The sequence below is a fragment of the Spermophilus citellus genome (assembly GCF_964194105.1).
Source record: "Spermophilus citellus genome assembly, chromosome: 4".
Taxonomy (NCBI): domain Eukaryota; kingdom Metazoa; phylum Chordata; class Mammalia; order Rodentia; family Sciuridae; genus Spermophilus; species Spermophilus citellus.
Window position 1 is genome coordinate 150,837,843 of NC_138185.1, and position 16,295 is coordinate 150,854,137.

A 16,295-nucleotide genomic window follows, 5' to 3' on the forward strand; every position below is an offset into this window, starting at 1 on the left:
GTATAAAATACCTTCATGATAACACACATGTATTTGCATAAGGGCAACTGTAGCTAGCCTAGTTGATGCTAAAATTGACCACTACCAGCCTCTTTTTTTTTTTTTTAAAGAGAGAGTGAGGGGGGGGGAGAGAGAGAGAGAGAGAGAGAGAGAGAGAGAGAGAGAGAGAGAGTTTTTTAATATTTATTTTTTAGTTTTCGGCGGACACAACATCTTTGTTGGTATGTGGTGCTGAGGATCGAACCCGGGCCGCACGCATGCCAGGTGAGCGTGCTACCGCTTGAGCCACGTCCCCAGCCCCCAGCCTCTTCTTATCTGTACCATTTGTAGTTACTAAATTCCTTTCTATTTTTAAGATCACTTATTTTTTCTTGACTAATCTTGCCATAGATTTTTCTTTCAAAAAAACCTGAATGGGGGCCAGTGATACTATAAATTTATTAATAGGTCTATCACATCTATTATCATATACACTATTGCCAGTGTTTGAGATAAGTGTTTATAGTCTGTGAGGACAGGAGCCTACTTTTGATTTACCCTTAAACTCAAGAGAAAGGTTAAAGGTACAGATCAGTAGTAGAGAACCTGCCTGGCATGTGTAAAGCTCTGGGCTTAATCCTTGGCACTGCCAACAAAACAATAACCTCAGCAAGCCAGTTGTCCTTTAGGATCCTGACTTTATGAAGGGAGAATTTTCTCTTATATACCTCACTATGGGTGAGCTGGGGGCTGTCTCCTGCTGACTGCACTCCATGAGGCCATGAAATCTCCAGCTGAGTGTGGCAGTTTGTATTTTCTAAAGATGGGCACAACGACACATTCAATTCCACATGCTCTTCTTACACGTCAACATTCCTTCTTAGGAATGAACTAAGTTCCTTTCCCTTGAACATGAGCTAACCTTAAATGATTTGCTTCTAAGGAACACAATGAGGCAGAAGTGATCCTGCTGACCTCTAGAGGCTAGAATGGGAAAGGTGATACAACGTCTGTCTTTTGGAGTGCCTGTCATCCAAGTCACTACTTTGTGAGAAAGTCCAAATCAGGCCATGTAGAGACTACATGCAGAGGTCTAGATGGAAAGGATCCAACATCATTTGCCAGACACAGCTAAGGGAGAGTGACTTCATTAATTCCAGGCCCTGCTTTTCATTCCTGATAGCCAGAATTCTCCCTTGAATGTGTATCTACCTTCCTAAGTAAACCTCTGCCTGTACCTTTGACTCATGCTAAAATTCTTTTCTGTCACATATGCCAAGAACCCTGTTGGTCTTGAGTTGAGGTCCCCCTCTCCTCTGGGAACTCCTCGAATCCTTCTCTGGGGACATCTCTTCTCCCATGACATCTCTTGGTGACCCTGATGGGACTTAGAAGCATTGATTTTGCTAAGGGTTCTCCAGTATTTTCTTTGTCTTGACTATGACTTGTTTGGTTAGTTCCTGTACCTATAACCTCTCTCTCTGCTTTCTCCCCTTTCAAAGACCAGAGAGCATAATCTCAATTGGCTCATTTGCCATGGCTCCTCTTTTGGATGGCTGGGAAATCCCTAAGCTGGGTAAATACAAGTGGCAATAAGGTGAGCCATTCTAGGGATCTGGTAAGACTCTAAACAGTATTCTATAATTCAAATAAAGTTACTGAAAGGCTCTAAACTGATCTTCTAGTGCTCTTGACTATAAACTCAATTACGATTTTAGTGAAAATCTCTACCCTTATATTTGAGCAATTGCCAAATAATGCTCTGCAAACTAACACAATGCCCTTTTGAAGAATGTGAAACTAAAATAACCTCCTTTGAGAAGCTTTTGTTTTGGGAGAATGAAATTAAGTATACAAAAACTTTCTGTGCTATACAAAAAGCTTAAAATAGGTAATATTGTTGATATGATAATGGCTAATATATTAATTTATTTCCATTTCCATTTTCTACTATCTCTTAGTTCTCTGAAAAAAAAAAAAAGAACTGGGGGAAAAAGAGATTTACTCTTTTATAGCAAAGAAATGAAGATAATGTTTTTTGGTTTCTTTTGATTTGTAAGTTAAACCAAATCAATATAAAAACCTCTTTCAACCAAAGAAAAGTAGATTTAAAAAACTTGCAAATCCTTGGTATTACTTGGTTCCTAAGGTTCTAAAATTTAACACTCATGGATTATATCCTATACTTTGAACAGTAAACAAGTTTGTTGGCGGTGGGGTCAGGTGGGGTGAATCCAGGGATACTATATCACTGAGCAATATCCCAAGCCTTTTTAAACTTTTGTAATTTGAGGCAGGGTCTTGCTAAATTGTCCAGGTTTGCCTCATGCTTGGATTCCTCCTGCCTTGGCCTCCCAAGTGGCACAATATGCAAGTTGAGGAAATGAAGCCCATCTATAAACATGTTTTTCAAATATTAAAAAATAAACCTTTACTTCAGAAACTTGAAATTAAAAATTAGTTCAGAAGTATTCAGAATCAAACTTGATTACAGCAAGATAAACTAAGCAATAGCATAGGAATAGCCAACACTTGTACAAAATATTACTGTGTCAGGAACTAAGTGCTTTTATCTCACTTAATTCTTAAAACCTGTGCTCTCCCAACCACTGTGCTTTATTTCTCTCTACACCAGCCACTGATCTAAAAAATCAGATATGTAGCCTTCCTAACCTTACTCATGGTGGGATAAAAAGTATCCTTTGACTCCAGTTCACCTAAATCTATAAACTACTCTTTATTTTGAGTCACCTGATTTTATTTTGCCATTTCCCCAACCTATACTTTGCCATTATGTTGCTGCATTTAATCTCTGCTTAGAATAGTCAAAATGAAATAAATAATTCAAATTTGTTTGTTCAAAATAAAAGAGGAGTTAAACACTTTCCCTAACTCCACTCTTACTAAGCTTTCAAAGATTTGCTCAGCAAAGTATTGCTGATGGCTGATAATCAGTGCACTGGGCTGCAGTACTCTCAAACAATGCCTTCCAGTCTCTACTGTATAGACAATGCAGAGCTAGTGGTACAGGGGGTTTGGGGTGTAGAAATTATGGTGGTAAATGTGTAATATATTTTCTAGAAGCATTTCCACTTCATGGAAATACAATATTAAGACCATAGCAAGCCACATATGGAAAGTGAGAAAGTTTTATTTATCCAAAAAAGCCTACACTATACAGAAAATTGAAAACCATATATAAAGAAATTTCTAAAACAAAGTTTTATTTGTAAGATTATTTACATATCTGAGGTCCATATTTAAAAAGCATGGCCCCCCAGGTCTAATATAGACAAAGAAAAAAAAAAGAGTCTATGCTAACATACTTGGGAAGAGGTCTACTGTGGTATTTCCCAGTACATGACATAAACCAACTGAGGAAACCCCTAGAAGATAACTTCCTTGTGCAGAAGTTTTATAATCTTGGTTTTGATGATTTTTGAAGGTAAGAAATAAAATCAAACTGACTTCTATTGGGATACAATATGGCCTGTAGTTAGTAATTACAATCATAATGCTTCTGCTCCATGTGGGGACAGAATAATTTGCACACATGCTGTTTCCTATATCAATATAATTACTACATTTTGTTTTTTTCTTTTTTTTGTGCTGGAAATGGAGTCCAGGCCTTTCCTTTTGCTAGGAAAGTGCTCTACCACTGAGCTAACACCCCACTATCTTATTAAGAAAAACTGTCTTTAAACCTTTAAAATATATAATAATCCATTTCCTCAATATTAAAAAAAAAGTTCATATTTAAAGAAGAGTAAAAAAATCCATAAGGCCACTTTCTTCCTTTACTCCTACTTAAATGCAAATGCTGACAGCTTTTGATTTGTAGAAAGATCTAAGGGTTTTTGCCTTTTAGGCAAATTCAGATTCTCCTTTGCTGCTTCCTTCTGGTTTTCTGCTTCCAGACTTTCATCAGCTGCATGTTTTCGCTTCTTTCCTTCAGTTTCATCACTTGGAGTTCCTCCCTTGGCCTTGTTAGTCCATGCCTTTGGAAAATATTGGGGGAGACGAGAAAAGACTTTTTAACAATAACAAGGAAATAGGATGGGAGTTATTACTTTTCTAGGAACACTTACATATATGTATATGTATATACACATATATATATAAAAAAAGTTGTCACTTGAATTGTTAAGTTAATCATTAAAGGTTCTAATTGTTAACAAATCTTTTATTCTCTGGGAGAAAATATTTGCAAACTGTCCACCTGACAAGGTGTGATATTCAGAATACTTAAAGAACTTTGAAAACTCAATAGCAAAAAACCCATTAAAAAATGGGCAATAGATTCTAAATAGACATTTCTCAAAAGAAGACATATAAATGGCAAACAGGCATATGAAAAAATGTTCGACATCACTAATCAGGAAAATTTAAATTAAAACTACAATGAGATATCACTTTACCCTAAGAAGAATGGCTATTATCAAAAAGACCAAGAATAACAAATGCTGGAGAGGCAGTGGAGATAAAGGAAAGCTTTTACACTGTTGGTGGGAATATAAATTAGCACAGTCACTACTGAAAACAGTATGGAGGTTTAAAAATAGAACTGCCACATGATCCAGTCATCCTGCTACTCAGAATATAAAGGAAATGAAATCAGTATATTGAAGAGATACCTGTACCTTCATGTTCACTAAAGCATGACTCATAATAGCTAAGAAATAAAAACAAGTGAAGTGTCTATCTGTGGATAAATAGATAAAGAAAATATAGTACATATACATACACAATGGAATACTACTGAACCATAAGAAAGAACAATAGCTGTCACTTGTGGCGACATGGTTGGAACTGAAGATCTTTTTTTCACTTTGGTACCATGGATTCAACCTAGGGAGTGCTTAACCACTGATCTAACGTCCCAGCCCTTTTTGTTTTATTTTGAGATAGGGTCTCTTTAAGTTGTTTAGGGCCTCACTAAGTTGCTGAGGCTGGCTTTGAACTTGGTTTCTACCTCCCTCAGACTCCTGATCAGCTGGGATTACAGGTGTCTGCCCAGCTGGGCACAGAAAGACAGGTACTGCAGAATATCATTCATATATGGAATTTAGAAAAGCTAGAAATGTAGATCAGTGGTAGAATGCTTGCCTAAAATTCATAAGGTCCTGGGTTTGATGCCCTGCACCACAAAAACAAAACAAATATATAAATACATTAAAATTTTAAAAAGCTGATCTCATAGAAGTTGAAAATGGAATGGTGATTACTGGAGGCCAGGAAGATTAGGGGCTGGGGAAAGAATAGGAAAATGTTTATCAATTGGTACTAAACTATAGATGGCTAGAACAAAGGAGTACTCTTGAACAGGAGAGTAACTAGATACAATAATAATATACTGTACATTTCAAAAAGCTCAAAGAAAGGATTTTGAAAGTTTTCTTCATAATTGATAAAAGAGATAAATGCTTAACCTGGTTTAAACACTACACAAGGCTTATATGTATTGAATCATCATGTCGTCCCATTAATATATAAGATTTTTGTTTTCATGCATCCCTTAAAAATCAATTTTATTTAAAAATTTAAAAACAAAACTCAATGGACATCATTACCCTAGGTAGATGTATGACTGCATGTGGTGCAACGCTACATCGTGTACAACCAGAGAAATGAAAAGTTGTGCTTCAATTGTATAAAATGAATCAAAATTCATTCTGCTCCTATATACCTAGTTAAAATAAATATTTTTAAAAAAATTTTAATTGGAGAACACATTAAAAATTTTGCATTCTATTTCTGTTTTTTCAATCTAAATTCTTCTTGTATTTAACCATATTAAGTGCAAATAATAAAACTGCAGGAACTTTTTGAGATAATTGTGATTTACTTGGGATTATAGGAAAGATCCCAAGTAGCCTTTACCTAATTTTCCCAAGTGGTAACATCTTGCAAAACTACAGCACAATTAGCACAATCAGGGTGTTGACATTGATACAATCATCAGTTTTACTTCTACTTATTTGTTTGTATGTGTATATCCATTTAATTTTATTGTAGGAATGTGCATTTTCCAAAGTCAAAATACAGAAGAGTTACATCGCCACAAAGATCCCTCTTGTTTCCCACTCCACCAAATTTCTACCCAGGTTCCAACCCCAAGCAACCACTATTCTGTTATTCATCCCTATCACATTGCCAATTTACAAATGTTAAATAAATGAGTTATATAGTATGTATTATTTTATGATTGATTTTTATTCACTCTGAAACAAAGTCAAATAACATCCACATTTATGAAGTCTCATTTAATCTATAATAGTTCCTTTCCTCTTACTGTATTTTTCTGGCCATTTATTTCTTTGAATATAAAAGAGACATTTGACCTGTAGAATTTGCTACATTAATAAACTGGATTAAAGAGAACATTTAGCATTTACCTTAAAAATATTGACTACACCATGATCAAAATGGTTCAAGAAAAAAAAAATGTTGACTTCATTTTTAAATATTCAAAAACATAATCACAGGTGGGGATACAGCTCAGTGGCAGAGTATCTGTTTAGCATGTACAAGGCCCTGATCCCTGGCACTACAAAACACCCCACAAAAAAACAGAACTGATCACAACTTTTGCCCCATCTCTTCCCCTTTTGCAATATAAGGTCTTATACATTCATCTAATTTATCTAATCCTTGAGAATTTTAATCCCTTTATAATAGTTACCAAAAATAAGACACACAAAACTACTAAAGAAGTTCTAAATGAGGTTAGAAGTGATTAGACCAGTTTCTAGTTTCCTCATTATACAATAACTTCATTCATAAAACTCAATTCATTAAAGCAAGTATCTGTCAGTAGGTGCCCATGTGGCACAATGCCTCCCTAGGGAAGTGAAGCCTGAGGATTATTGGTATACCAGACACATTCCTTTCCTCATTTCTTCACAGTGTAGCAGTTCACAGGAGGTGTAAGCCACCAGACTTAATTTACAATGAAATGTATTTTCCCCCCATCAAAAGGAGAATACTCATGTGTAAGTAGATAGTATTTGTCAAAATTCTACTTGCAAGGACCCTGAGGTAGTAGTCTGAAAGTATGAGTTAACTTTGTATTCAATTTTCCAAACATAGAAAAAGGCATTTCTATAAGAATTTTTTAAGCCTGGAAAATTCAGTAAGATCTCAATCTCCGGGGTCTGGGATTATGGCTCAGTGGTAGAGCACTTGCCTAGCATTCGTGAGGCACTGGATTCCCAAGCATCAAATAACAAACTAAATAAAATAAAGATATTGTGTCCATCTACAACTAAAAAAATATTAAAAAAAAAAATCTCAATCTCAGCACAATTTTCCTTACCTTTCTTTCTTCAGTTGACAATACTCTAAACCGAATCATTCCTTCTTTTATTATGTCTGCTTCATCTGAAAAGTCAGGATTGTCAGACAAAATATTACTTCTGTTTTCTTCCAGCCACATTTGGAACCCAGTCTTTGGCCTAAAATAGTAATTATGAAATAAATTTATGCTTGATATACAGCTTAAAGTACTTTATGGCTTTTTAAATTAGCAATTAACAATTCATTTTTTGCAAACCTATATAAAGGGAGACAATTATCTCTGTTAATATTCATATTACTTCAAATTGACTGGAGACTGCTGGATTAATTAAATGACAAAATCTACTGCAAGGCCAGTTCAAAAGGATTACCCACATTTGTACTTTCTACGTGCAGCAACAACCTTAATGTCATACTTGGAACTTTTTATGAATGCTGACAGGCTCAAGGTCTCCAAGCTCACTTAGCCCCTCTGGTATGATAAAACCCTTCCAACTGTCCTTAGAAGGCTCTTTCTCCATTTCCAATGACAGCTATTTGAAATCTTTCTGATTTCTCTCAAGCCCCTTTCCCATTGTCTCACCCTTGTGCTCACAGCTGACCTGGGTCCTCCCCTGTATTATCTTTATGTAAAGCATGGACAAAAAACACACTTGTAAATTTTACTAGATTCTGCTTGTGACGCAGATTGTCTTTAGGTCTTAAATAAAAGTTTAATATAGCCATTTGATAATTTCTGTGCACTTATTTCTGCCAGTCATTGTTCTAAATGCTTTATGTGCACATTATCTCATTGATATAGCAACAACCCTATGAATACTTGGGAACAATTAGTTATTTCCATTCCACAGATGAGGAAATTGAGGTTTAGAGAGATGAAATAACTTACCCCACATTAGAGATAGTAAAAGTTAGACCTGAGACTCAAAAGCCAGGCAGTTTGACACCAGAAACCCCCCATTTAACCCAACAGCTATTTTATCTTTCACTATGCTGAAGCTGAATAGATCCTAAATGACGAGTTTAAATATACAACAAAGATACCAGTGTAAAATGTTAATCATAAAAATGTTGTGTCCCCCCCACCCCACAATACTAAGGATTGAACCCAGGGGTGCACCACAGAGACACATCCAAAGCGCTTTTTTAAAATTTGAGACAGGGTCTAAGTTGCAGAAGCAAGCCTTGAACTTGCAATCCTTCTACCTCAGTCTCCTGAGTCACTGGGATTACAGATGTGCACCACCATACCCAATAATACCAAGTTTAAAATACCAAGTTATTTTAAAATATTAATATTAATTGGGTGACTATAACCATTTGTCCAATTTCTGAAAATATAGATCCCAAGTAATCTTTTAATGTAATTCTTTTTCCAGAAAAATAATACAAACAAAAATCAATGCTAAAATAAACGCTGAACAAAGATTCTTGAATTTGCAGAAAATAGTAAAGACTTGTTTTAATTAAATTTGGAGAAATGTCACAAGTCTAATAATATACAATCATCTGCCTCTAAATAGAAGTTTTAATTTTTTTAAAAAAATATTTCTCTTCTGATTTATTTTTTCAATATCTGTGACAGAATATTTGGTTAAAAATGGTAATGCCTTGGGGCTGGGGTTGTAGCTCAGTGGTAGTGATTGCCTCTAATGCATGATGCCCTGAGTTTGATCCTCACCACCATATAAAAATAAATAAATAAAAATAAAGATGCTGCATCCATCTACAACAACAACAACAAAAAATTCTTTAAAAAATGGTAATGGCCTTAATGATATTCCAAAAGATATGTTTTCTGTGTAATCAGTTAATATGAAAAGATGAATTACTGGGGCTGGGGTTGTGGCTCAGTGGTAGAGCATTTGCCTATCATGTGTGAGGCCCTGGGTTCAATTCTCAGTACCACATATAAATAAATAAATACAATAAAGGTATTGTGTCAACTACAACTAAGAAATATTAAAAAAAAAAGATGAATTATCAATTTTTTTTTTTGTGGTACAGAGGATTGAACCCAGTCATCCCATATACTAGGTACACATTCCACCATTGAGCTACATCTTCAACCCTGTCTCAATTTCCTTAAATAATTAAACTTTCACTATTTAAGATCTAAATCAAATTCAGAACAAAACGGGAAATAATCATGAATTAAAAACCATAGGTACTATAAGACCCAATTATCCCAATACACTGAGGAGTATTTATCCAAAAGAATTAAAATCAGCATACTATAGTGATATATCCACATCAATGCTTACAGCAGAAAAATTCACAACAGCCAAGTTATGGGACCAGCTCAGATGGCTGTCATTAGATGAATGGATTAAGAAAATGTAATATATATATATATATATATATATATATATATATATATATATATATATACACAATGGAATTATGCTCAGCCTTAAAGAAGAATGCAATTATGGCATTTGCTAGTAAATGAATGGAAAAGGAGAACATCATGCTAAGTGAAATAAGCCAGACTCAAGGTCAAATGTTTCTTTCATATGTGGAAGCTACAGCAAAACAAAGGGAAAGGGGAGGAAGTGATCAGATATCATAAAGATATAGAAAAGATCAGTGGAACAGGAGATCAAGAGGGAGGGAGGAGAAAAGAAGGGTGAGAAACGGGAGGAAATAGGGAAACACCAGGGATTGAAATGGAATTCCGTGCATGTATGGTTTTGTCCAAATGAACCCAACTATTATTATTTTTTTTTTAGAGAGAGAGAGGTAGAGAGAGGTAGAGAGAGGTGGAGAGAGAGAGAGAGAGAGAGAGAGAGAGAGAGAGAGAGAGAGAGAATTTTTTTAATATTTATTTTTTAGTTATTGGCAGGCACAACATCTTTGTTTGTATGTGGTGCTGAGGATCGAACCCGGGCCACACGCATGCCAGGTGAGCGCACTACCGCTTGAGCCACATCCCCAGCCCCCCAACTATTATTTATAATGATAATGTACTAATAAAAGAAGGGAAAAAAAGGAATTATCCCTGAAAAATACAAAAACAAGCTATTCCCTTTATTAAACTGGTTAATATAAAGTCATTAGAAAAAATTAGATAATTTAATTAATGCATTTAAAACAAATCGAGAAAGCAGAGATCAAAATATTTAGTAAGCCATGTGTCATGGTGTATGCCTGTAGTCCCCACTATTTGGGAGGCTGAGATAAGAGGATCACTTGGGTCCAAGAGTTTGAGACCAGACTGAACAACACGGTGAGATCCCCTCTCCAAAAAAAAAAAAAAAAAAAATTTAGTAACACACTGTGTTGATGAGTAAAGAAGATATGGGCAAACAGAAACTCTTACATTAATAGTGATATATAATAAGACATCATTGTAGAATAATTTTGCATTATCTATAAAATTATTAATATTAGTGCATATTAATTTGAACTGTATTCGTTGCAGTACTATTCATACTAGCAAAAGTCTAACAACCACTTTTCTGTCCACATGAAAAGATCTAAATGAATTAGGACTTATCTATTCAATGGATGTTAAAAATTAAAGAAGTTCTTTATGATCTGTAAAAGCTATTAAGTAAAAAAAAGTAAGGTCTGTTATCATTTGTGTAAAAATTTTAAAAAATAAACAAATGTATCTGCACAAAAAGAATAATTTTGGAAAGCTACATAAGAAATGTGTTACAATGATTGTTTTTGGAAAGAGAAATGGGTGACTAGGAAAGAGATTTATTTTCCATAATTTATCTTTTTGTATCTTTTGCTGTCTACCTTCCAGTATAACTACATTATTAAAAAACAAATAAAACATGAATTATAAAATAGTGTCCCAATAAAATGAATGTGCAATTTAGAACTTAGAAGTTTATTAAGGCAAATTATAATAAGTAATGTAAACAGCCATTAGTCAATATTTATTTATGTCACAAGTATTTAAATACCCACTATCAGTGATTATAAGAATAATAGAGTTGTAAAAATGTGTACTTTGAATAATGGGTGCCTACTGTATGCTTTTTTTCTGGGAAACTTAGAATACAAGTCTCCCTATTACTGACCTTTGATTTTCAGTGTTTTGGGGACAGATAGCTAGGGTTTCAGATGATTCATTTTTAGGATTTTCTTCTTTCACTTCCTCAGTCTTACTGGCTTGAGAAGTTCTTTTCTGGAAATAGGATGCTGCAGATGCCTATAAAAAAACAAACATCTTAAGTATCACATGTAGCATTTTATGTTACAAGAAAGTTCTGAAATATGTGAAGAAACACTTATAATTATTTATTATTTAGAAGTATTATACCAACAAATAAATCTTGAGTTCTCAGTTGAAATTAACATTTACACACATAAAATCAAGAAAAAAAAAGTACTTTATTTCATGTTCTGTTTTTCAAATTACATGAAATGGAAAAGAAAAATAATGAATGTATTTAACTGATGAGAATTTTGGGGTGAAACACATATGAGAGTGGATAGAGTCAGAATAAGAAGAAAGATTAGGTCCGTATACTAGAATAGTCATTAGTAAACAGGGATATGCATCAGAACCTCCTGGGAGGTATTTTTAAAATATAGGTAGATAGCTAAGTCCCTGGGGATAGGGATGTGTGTGTGTGTGTGTGTGTGTGTGTGTGAGAGAGAGAGAGAGAGAGAGAGAGAGAGAGAGAGAGAGAGAAACACACACACACACCCACACACACACACGATTCTGGAACAAAACCATAATTAAATCCATTTCCATACTAGAATGATGAAAGACTGGTTCCTCCAATCCTATACCTGAAACAGCAAACAACGTTGAAGACAAACAGTTCACATGCTCTTCATTGAAGATGTGGGGAGATGAAACACTACCTGCTTAGACTTTGGCTTTGGAATCAGAGGTTTTATAACTGGAGACCTTTCATTATTTGCTGCCCGATTAAGTGCAGAAGATTTCTTGGATGATTTGTTCATACTGTCCAAAATATTAGTTGAACGTGTTGAATTCAATGACACAGCTGGCTCTTTGGAACTGGCTAATACCTAAGAGCAAACTAATGTTAGACTTTATGTTTAAAGAAGAAAACAAAAATTCTAAGAGGTTTATTTTTCCTTTAAATTTCTGTTAAGTTTACATTGTGGTCTCATCTTTGGAAATGAATACATATAATATGATTCAAATTAAGATTGATGCATATATTCTCAGATAACATCTCAAAAGAAAAACATGGAGTATCTTTTAAAACCATTGGTATATAATTAGAAAATATAATTGGTTTAGATGTGAACCAGGGCTGCTTTCTTCTTTGTTTTCATAAAGGTAAGTCTTCCATGCTTCTAAAGAGGGTCATCTGATCATTTGGAAATATTTCTTTGTATAGTCATGTATTTAACAGAAAATAATGCTGGAAAAAAATTTACCTTGAAGGGGTTTACTCGTCCTTGGTTGCTAGAGATAACTGCACCTTTCACAAGAAAGAAACTCTCACTTAATCATGGCAAAAACTAGATGACTTATGACTTTTAATACTAGAAGAAATATTTAAATCTGTATTATATGAAAGCAAAGGCACTTTGCAACTTTAAAACTTTGTAACAAATATGGATGACTTTTGTCCTATTTCCCCAGGCAAAATAATCTCAGATAGGAACTAACCTAACTTGCCACTGTGAAATATACCTGATATGTACAGACCTATCCTTTTCTCCCATTACTATTACCTTATTTTAACTAAGGTTAGTAATCCCTTTACTCTGGATTCCACCCCCTCCTGCTTTGTCAAGAAACTTGACCTATCAATCCATTTTTCATCTTTGGCTTTTTCCTGTTATAGTATCCTCAAGTCTCTCAATAACAAACAAAAAAAGATACCCCACATTCCTTCCAGCCACCACTTTCTCTTTCCATCCTATCCAACCAAATTTTTCAAAAGTTGTCAGCACTGCTATTCCCATTTCCTCCCTGCTCTTATAACCTACCATATAATAATGTAGCTTTCAACCCTATAACCATACAGAATCTCTTCTTGCTAAGGCTCCCAAAAATCTCTGTATGATCAAATATGGTAGATACTTTTCAATCATCTTATTTGACCTCTCAGTGGTATTCCATAATCGTGGAATATTCCTTTCTTCTTCATACTTCCCTTGACTTCTGAGATATGGCAACCCCTGAGTTACCTCCTTTCTCCTTGGACCAATGTGCTCATTCTCTTTCAACAGTTCCCCCTATTCCTCTATTTGATGCTTACATGTTGGGGTTTTCCTAGGCCTAAGTTCATTTTTCTTCTTGCTTCATATACTCTCCCAAAGTGTGCTCACCCATGTCCTGGTTTAAATTGCTTTGCTACTCCCAGTTATTTTAATGTACATTACCTAAGCCAGACTACTTTCCTAAATTTCTGATCCAAATACCCAACTGTCTATGTAACATTTTATGTATCTCATAATTCATCATCATACTATCTAAATCTGATTTTCCCTCATGTTTCCTGACTCAGTAAGTGGTATCACCATTCACTCAACTATTCAAGAAACAAGTCACCAGCTGCAGGGGCTCAGGCTGTGATCCCAGCAATTTGGGAGGCTGAGGTAGGAAGATTGTGAGTTTGAGGTCAGTCTCAGTAACTTAGTGAGATCCTGTCTTAAAGGACTAGAGATGTTGCTCAGTGGTAAAGTGGTCCTGGGTTCAATCCCCAGTACCAGAAAAAACAAAATAAAAATAAAAATACCTAAGAGTCATTCTTACACTCTGAACTCCTTTACTCTCCACATCAGAAACACCTCTATACCCTACCCATTCTTTTAACCAACACCATCACCACCCTAGTCCAAGCCACTATTCAATTTCACTTGGGGGCTGGCGATGTGGCTCAAGCGGTAGCGCGCTCGCCTAGCGTGCGTGCTGCTCGGGTTTGATCCTCAGCACCACATACAAACAAAGATGTTGTGTCCGCCGAGAACTAAGAAAAAATAAATAAATGTTAAAATTCTCTCTCTCTCTGTCCCCCTCTCTCTCACTCTCTCTTAAAAAAAAAAAAATTCACTTGGACTGCTTCAGCAGTTTTCTTATAAACCCATTCCTCCTCCTCAGCTGTATGCCAGGCTATGCCCCTGCTTAAAACCTCTAACAGCCTCCCAGTGTCCTTACGATAAATATCAAAATCCTTAATATGGCCTACTATGCCTGCAGAATTTCTCTCCTGCCCAAACCCCTTCAACACCACTTTCTCCTTGCTCCCTGCGCTCTTTGTAACTTCCTCTACTCCTGCTCCTGTTCACCTTTGCCTGGCTGACATTCATCCCTCTAGTTTCTGCTTTAAACACTCCTTGAGACCTTCTTTGGGATCTCTACCAAAGAAAAGAAGTTATGGTCAACTGCTATATGTTCTTTTAATAATATATACATGTTTGTAAAGTTAATATTTTTACATAAGTTAATATATGTACACAATTTTAAAAGCATGAAATGTAAATAGTTTTAAAAGTCATATGGCAGTAGAAGTTTTTTTTTTTTTTTTGGGGGGGTACTAGGGATTGAACTCAGGGGCGCTGGACAACAGAGACATATGACATATCCCCAATCCTATTTTATATTTTATTTAGAGACTGGGTCTCACTGAGTTGCTAGGGCCTCGCTTTTTCGGAGGCTGGCCTTGAACTCGCGATCCTCCTGCCTTTGCCTCCCCAGCCACTGGGAGTACAGGCATCAGTATAAGTTTTAGATTAAAAAAAAAAAAAAAAAACAGCAGTTCCCTATTCCAACCTTCTCTATCTCCCAGTCCCACTTCTCAAAGGCAACTACTTTCAACTGTTTCTCCAGCATCCTCAATGTCTCCTTAGTGATTTGCACATCTGTCTTCAACATGTTGTGCCAGCTGATCTGGAAAAGCATTAAGGCAGGGATCAACCATGCATGTCTGCTTGAGTCCTGTACCATCATTTAGCAAAATATTTAGCACACAACAGACATTTTAATAAATGTGTTCAACGATCAGTTTCACAAACTTCTCTGATAAAAACAAAAACAAAGCAAGTTCTGAAAGGGAAGGTGTTTGTGATTTAAAAAAAAAATCCCTTTAAAAAACTATCTGTAAAATTTCCTTGACATTACAAATTTACAAATATTTCTCACCTGACTTAATAGCTGACACAGCAGAGGAATTTGAACTTTTGGCAAATGAGTTCTGCACTATAATTAAAATAAAAAAATACAATATAAATGAGGAAGATAATCATACTTGATCAACAATCACACAGCAAGGATGCCTTGAAAAAGTATGGGAATTCAATTTTTAGCCTAGAAAATATAGCTCACCATGCTTATGTAGTTCTGGTTTTTCTTTTGTATCATCAGCTTCTTCCTTATCCTCAGCATCTTGTTCAATTTGATTTCTGGGCCTTGGCTGGCTCCACTCTGTAGCAGTATTACTGTAACTAAAGGCAACAATATTATTCAATAACAAGCTAGTCAGAGACCAACTTAATATTCAGAATGGTAAAGGAAAATTCAAATGATTAAGTAGATTTTACCCAGCATTCAGCTTTTCCCTGAAATCTTCTTCTTCCTCCTCTTCTGCCTGGGTTGCTGCCAATTCAGCTGCCTTCTCTACAGCAAGTTCGCTAAGTTTTTGGGCCAATAGTAATTTCCGAGAGCGAGAAGCATATTTAATGGCTAAATTCACAGCATTTTGAGTCATTAGATCAGCAAGTTCCACACAACGAAATTCTCGCTCCAGTTTACAAGAAAGCTAACCCAAAAGGGGGAAAATCATATTAGATTAAGCAGAACTTTTAAAACACACTGATACTACTAGCAAAACAGAGAAAAGAGTTTTCTAGATACCTTATCTCACTGATGTAAGATGCATACTTTTACATATTTTAACATCTCTAAAATTGGAAAGCATTTTACAATAAATGGCTGCATTTTTCCCTCCTTTCTCAGTGGCTTAAATGAAGAAAATAATGTAAAAAAAATTTACAATTAAAAGCTTAGGTTTGATGAAATATAATTTTAAGTTGTGAACTGCAAGGAAAGTAAAAAAATTGCTTAAAAT

The 16,295-nt window shown here is 35.2% G+C and overlaps 1 protein-coding gene across 1 annotated transcript in view; it reads right to left on the reverse strand.

Annotated features, from left to right (window-relative positions):
• Positions 1-3,167: 3,167 nt before the first annotated feature.
• Positions 3,168-16,295, reverse strand: part of WDHD1 (WD repeat and HMG-box DNA binding protein 1) — a 57,541-nt gene continuing 44,413 nt past the window's right edge. Inside the window, exons 18-25 of the mRNA XM_081291240.1 lie at positions 15,769-15,986; positions 15,554-15,672; positions 15,371-15,427; positions 12,658-12,701; positions 12,109-12,279; positions 11,313-11,443; positions 7,295-7,433; positions 3,168-3,977 (exon numbers count right to left, since the gene is read on the reverse strand). Of these exons, the coding sequence (XP_081147366.1) occupies positions 3,783-3,977; positions 7,295-7,433; positions 11,313-11,443; positions 12,109-12,279; positions 12,658-12,701; positions 15,371-15,427; positions 15,554-15,672; positions 15,769-15,986 (1,074 nt within the window). The 3' untranslated portion in view covers positions 3,168-3,782. The remainder of the gene's footprint in view (positions 3,978-7,294; positions 7,434-11,312; positions 11,444-12,108; positions 12,280-12,657; positions 12,702-15,370; positions 15,428-15,553; positions 15,673-15,768; positions 15,987-16,295) is intronic.